The sequence below is a fragment of the Silene latifolia genome, unplaced genomic scaffold (genome assembly GCF_048544455.1).
Source record: "Silene latifolia isolate original U9 population unplaced genomic scaffold, ASM4854445v1 scaffold_124, whole genome shotgun sequence".
Lineage (NCBI taxonomy): Eukaryota > Viridiplantae > Streptophyta > Magnoliopsida > Caryophyllales > Caryophyllaceae > Silene > Silene latifolia.
The window spans coordinates 836,652-841,726 of NW_027413129.1; the positions used below are offsets into that span (position 1 = coordinate 836,652).

The 5,075-nt window shown below is 36.6% G+C and overlaps 1 protein-coding gene across 1 annotated transcript; it reads right to left on the minus strand.

Moving 5' to 3' along the window:
- Window positions 1-1,684: 1,684 nt before the first annotated feature.
- LOC141637632 (uncharacterized) lies at window positions 1,685-2,233 on the minus strand. The gene has a single exon (XM_074447105.1). The coding sequence runs from the start codon at window positions 2,231-2,233 to the stop codon at window positions 1,685-1,687; it is 549 nt and encodes a 182-aa protein (XP_074303206.1).
- Window positions 2,234-5,075: the final 2,842 nt, after the last annotated feature.

A 5,075-nucleotide genomic window follows, 5' to 3' on the forward strand; every position in this document is an offset into this window, starting at 1 on the left:
AAACAACAAGTATGCCAAGCACTAGTATCAAAATAAGCTTCCAAATCCCCCTCCTAGTCTTGGCACACTACTAGCCTACCCTTCCAACCTTCTTTACCACCTCCACTTATGTCACCAACACCATGTAGGAAGTAGTAAAAATATGTGACAAGACTTGAAAGTTTCAATCATTTTCATTTTCCTAAATCTCTCATTTTGCCTAAACCGCCCGCCCTTGCGGGTTTTCGGTTTAGCTTTCTCCTCACTCTATCTCTCGTGGCTCGCACTCATTTTTTCATTTTGCCCGGAGTGCCCTTTCGGGTTTTCACTCTGACCTCGGCCACTTTTCCATTTTTACCTAGGATGCCCTTTCGAGTTTTCATCCTAGCCGGGTTTTCTTTTCTTTTTTTCTTTCTTTTTTACTTTTTCCAAAAAAAAATTTCGTTTTTTTTTTTCATTTTTTTTTTTTTTGCAATGCATGGAATGAAATATAATACAATATATTACAAATTACCCACTCATGTCCATCCCACACTTTGTTTTTCACTTTGTCCCCAAAGTGAAGGTGAACATCATAATCAATCCTCAATAAAATGACTTGAGGCACCGTCATCACCATCAAATTTCAACAAGCTAAACTCTTTCTCACAAGCTCACTAACTTACACCATAAACATCCTAGACTCTCAATGATGAGCTCTAAGATTCACACCTTACATTATTCTCTTCCTCTCCTTCACTTGGTATTATGGTGTACTAATTCAAGCACAAAACTTCACCTTTTTTCCAACAAAACTCATCCACACTTGAACTTTTGATTGCTTCTTTTTCATTTTTTTATTTGTGAGAGTGAAAATGGGAATTCTTTTGTAGGTGATTCCGCATGATTGAGGTAATGATAAGGAAATATGATGTTTAGAAAATTAGGCAAAGAAGAGTGATGATGTATGTAGTGATTGTATCAAAAAGTGAGCTTGGAAAAATGGGGCACAAGGGTAGCTTGGGCTTGATAAGGAGCATTGGTGGAATTGTCAAGCATGATACTTTTTACTCTCAAGCAAGGACTTATCAAAAGATTTTAATAAATCACTTGCACCATTCACAAACACCTTGTGTGCACTACTCAAGAACTTGAGTTTTACACAAAAATAATAACTCAATCCATTATTAAGAAAGACATTAAAAGTACATTAAATAAGGAGTACGAGTTGCCTCCCGTAAAGCGCTTTTGGTTTTCGTCGTTTGCTCGGCGCCTTTTCAAGCTTTTTCTTCTATCAATGGTCAAGAGGGGAGAAATTTAATGCCCTTAGTAACCTATCAAACATGTTAGCCCACAAATAAGAAAAGTGACAATAATAGAAAGTCAATACATACCAAGCATGCACAATGAAAATATATGCATATGACAAGTAATTCGTTGAGCTTTCATGTTCGAAAAACAATTTAATGTCACGATAAGGCTCCATAAAAGAAGGGTTAGACTTGGTAAAAACCAAGTAAGAGTGAAAGGATACAAGAGGTTCTTTAGGAATTAGAATAGGTGGCTCTTTCATGTAAACTAGGGGAGGTTCCTCTTTGTGTGGCAAAAATTCAACAATCATCATGTTCTCTACCCTCTTGACATTCTCTTTAAAATTCATACTCACTAACTTCTTAGCCAAAGAAAGGTCACAACCAACATCCTCAAGTACCACAACATTCTCGTTTTATTCCAATTCCTCCATGGGTGGATTTGCCTCCAAATCTTGTAAGGTTGTCTCCAAATCACAAGACAAAACATACCCCAAATCTTCTCCAACCATTCCATTAGTAAAGGCAATATCCAAAGTGTCACCTCTACACAATTCATAAATGGTTTGAATAATAGGTTCAAATATCTCAAGAAAACATAGAGAAGAAGTCTCGAGAGGGTATTTTATTGCCTCATATATGTTGTGTTTGAACATTTGGCCCTCAAACTCCATGGTAAGACACCCACTAGACACATCTATCTTAGTGTTGGAGGTTTTCATGAAAGGTCTTGCCAACAAGATTGGTGTTGAGCCTTTTTCGGGCTCCAATTCAATCACATAAAAGTCGACGGGAAACATCATGTCACCCACCTTGACCAAAACATCCTCAATGATACCTTTGGGGTAGATGTTGGACCTATCGGCCAATGAAATGACTACATGAGTCGATTTCAATGGCCCCAACTTGAGAGAATCATAAAGGTAATTAGGCAAAACATTAATAGATGCACCCAAATCAATCATGGCTCTTTGGCATTCAAACTCACCAATCTTGCAAGGGATGGTGAATATGCCAGGATCACCACACTTTTATGGTAACCGCTTTTGAAACATAGCCGAGACATGTTCACTAGCCCTCACTTTCTCCATGCTCTTTGCCTTGTTGGTCCTCTTTGTAGTGCACAATTCTTTCAAAAAATTTGCATGTTTTGGTACACTACTAAGAAGATCAAGGAGTGGAATGTTTACCTCCCACTTCTGGAAGATTTCATATATGCTTGAGGTCTTCATTTCCATCACCCTAGTATCATTGAGAGCACTTGGAAAGGGAGCTTGTGGCTCGTATTCTTGCTTGGGTGTAGATGCTTTCCCATGTTCCACCACTACTTCAATTTCATCTTCAACTACATCCTCCACTTCATGAACAATCGGAAGTGGCCTTGATTTCTTAGTAGCCTTGGGTACCTCCTCCAATTCTCTACCATTTCTCAAAGAGACCGTTTTTGCTTGCTCCTTAGGAGGGGTTATGGTATGAGAAGGAAGTTTCCCTCCTTGAACGATTTGGTTGGTGAGAGTGTTAAGAATTTGGCCCACTTGAGTTTCTAGATTGGTAATCCTAGAATCGGTGAGTTGATTATGTTGGAGCAAGGTGGTTTGAAACTCTTTGGTGTTGGCTTGTATTGCAACTTGATTTGTAGCAAGGGTAATCATCATATCTTCCAAGGACATTGAAGTTTTAGGAGGGGTTTGGTGAGAGTTTTGAAACTTCCTCTTCCTAGTGTCATGGACTAGGTATTGGAAACGTTCCCATTTATCCTCATAACTTAAGTCATAAAACCTTCCATCACTCAAATGATACACATGAGACAAATTTTGAACATTCAAACCATTGTAAACAACATCACAAAGTTCCCACTCTTCATAACGATATTTACATCTCAAGACATATTACTCAAGTCTATCAAAGTAATAGCAAAACAATTCACCCTCATATTGCGGAAAATTGAGATTAGCCATTAAATAGTCAAACAAGAATGCAACATAGAAACTAACAAGAGAATCCTAATATTTACAAAAACTAATTACGCTACAAAGCACACAAAACACACAACTATTCAAAAAACACAACTAAAAACACTTACAAAACCGTTACCTTCCCCGGCAACGGCACCAAAATTTGACACGCCTAAAACGTCGCTATTTAATACGGCCAAATTAACAATTTATATACCACAATACGTACAAATTATTACTAATTATAAACTAGTAAAGTAGCAAGCAATGGGATCGAACCCAAGAGAAGGGAGGTTTTGCAATGGTGAAATCAAGAGAGCAATTAGAACAATTGTGAAAAATTAATCAACAAGTATGTAAAAAGGGAGGGGTTTTTGGTTTTGTTTTCAAAGACAACAAAATGAAATTCATATAAGAGTGTGTAGCAAGTAATCAAACAAACAAGTTCTAAGATGGAAATTTATCAAGTTCAAGGAAAACTTAATCCGACTCAATAAAGTGAGACACTTTAGTTAATAAAACCACAAAATCAATCCTTAAATTATATATTATCACTTTATTGTGAAGATTACTCTCCTAAATCTCCTTAATAGTGGTTAAATGACAAGAAAATCACACTTAATCAATTAACCTAACTTATCAATGCTACCAAATAGAAATCACATACATTGGCTAAATTAATAAGAAGATAAAAGTATTAGAGATTCAATAAGGGTAATTAGACACGAGGAAAACACGATTAATACCTAATTACAAGTTAATCCTTTACTTGATGATTAAGCCAAGAAGAAATCACATTCATTAGCATAATAACAAGGTGTTGCAAAGATGATATTACAAGGAAATCACACTTAATAATCCGAATAACAATAAATTAAGGAACTTGATTAATTAAGCAACAAGGAAATCACACTTAATTACTCAATTTAAATAAGGTTTACAAAATTCAATCAATAAATGATAGTAATGTTTTGTGTCGGTCTAAGAGGGTGATCTTATCACTCTCGTGTCTTTTAATATGGGTCTTTAAGTATGCTTTTCCTAGTATTTGGTAATCGGGTATGATGTGGTAACTTGTGTGTTTTACCTCGGTTTGACAATTGATCTTAATGCACGGAACCCGAGAGTCAAAGAGGGCCTTTCAAAGGTCAAGACAAGGCATAAGTGGCTCACATGTAACCTAAAATCCAACTGGGAGAAGTAGGAGTGAATATTAGAAGAAATGAGAACATTTGAAAAGGTCTAGCTCTTGGAAATTAGAAGTCCAAAAATGCGAGCCTAGGCGCAGGCTGCGCAAACAGGGTACGCTACTGCGCACGATTGCGCAGGCAAGAACAAATCTGGCGCAGGCTGCGCAGCCTGCGCAGCTCTGTTTTACGGGGCTTCTAATCTTCTTTTGGGCTTCTTAAGTGGAAATCTTTTTAGGTTTTCGTGAAGCCCTATATATACCCAAGAGTTTGAAGACCTAAATGATCATCTACCATCCTATCATCTCATCTAATCTCATATTTAGGGTTTTATGCTTGTAATAATTTAGAGGACAATTTCCATTCAAGTTGTAAGCTTTCCTTATTGTTTTGGGTTTTGAAGACTATGGATGGCTAAATCCTTCCTTACTTGGTGTAATTCATCCAAAGTTTCCAACTTTGGTATTGTAAGACTCTTTTAATCTCTTCTTATTTATCTAATGATCTTTCTTTATGCTTAATTCTTATGTTGAGTAGATGAATGTTAGAATTGATCACTCTTGCATCTTGTTTACCCAACTAATGCAAATTCTAGAGAAATGGTTTAACCTATCTAGGATTATTTGGAGCAAGCTTGTTGTATGTTGATTTGGTTTAAAGGATTC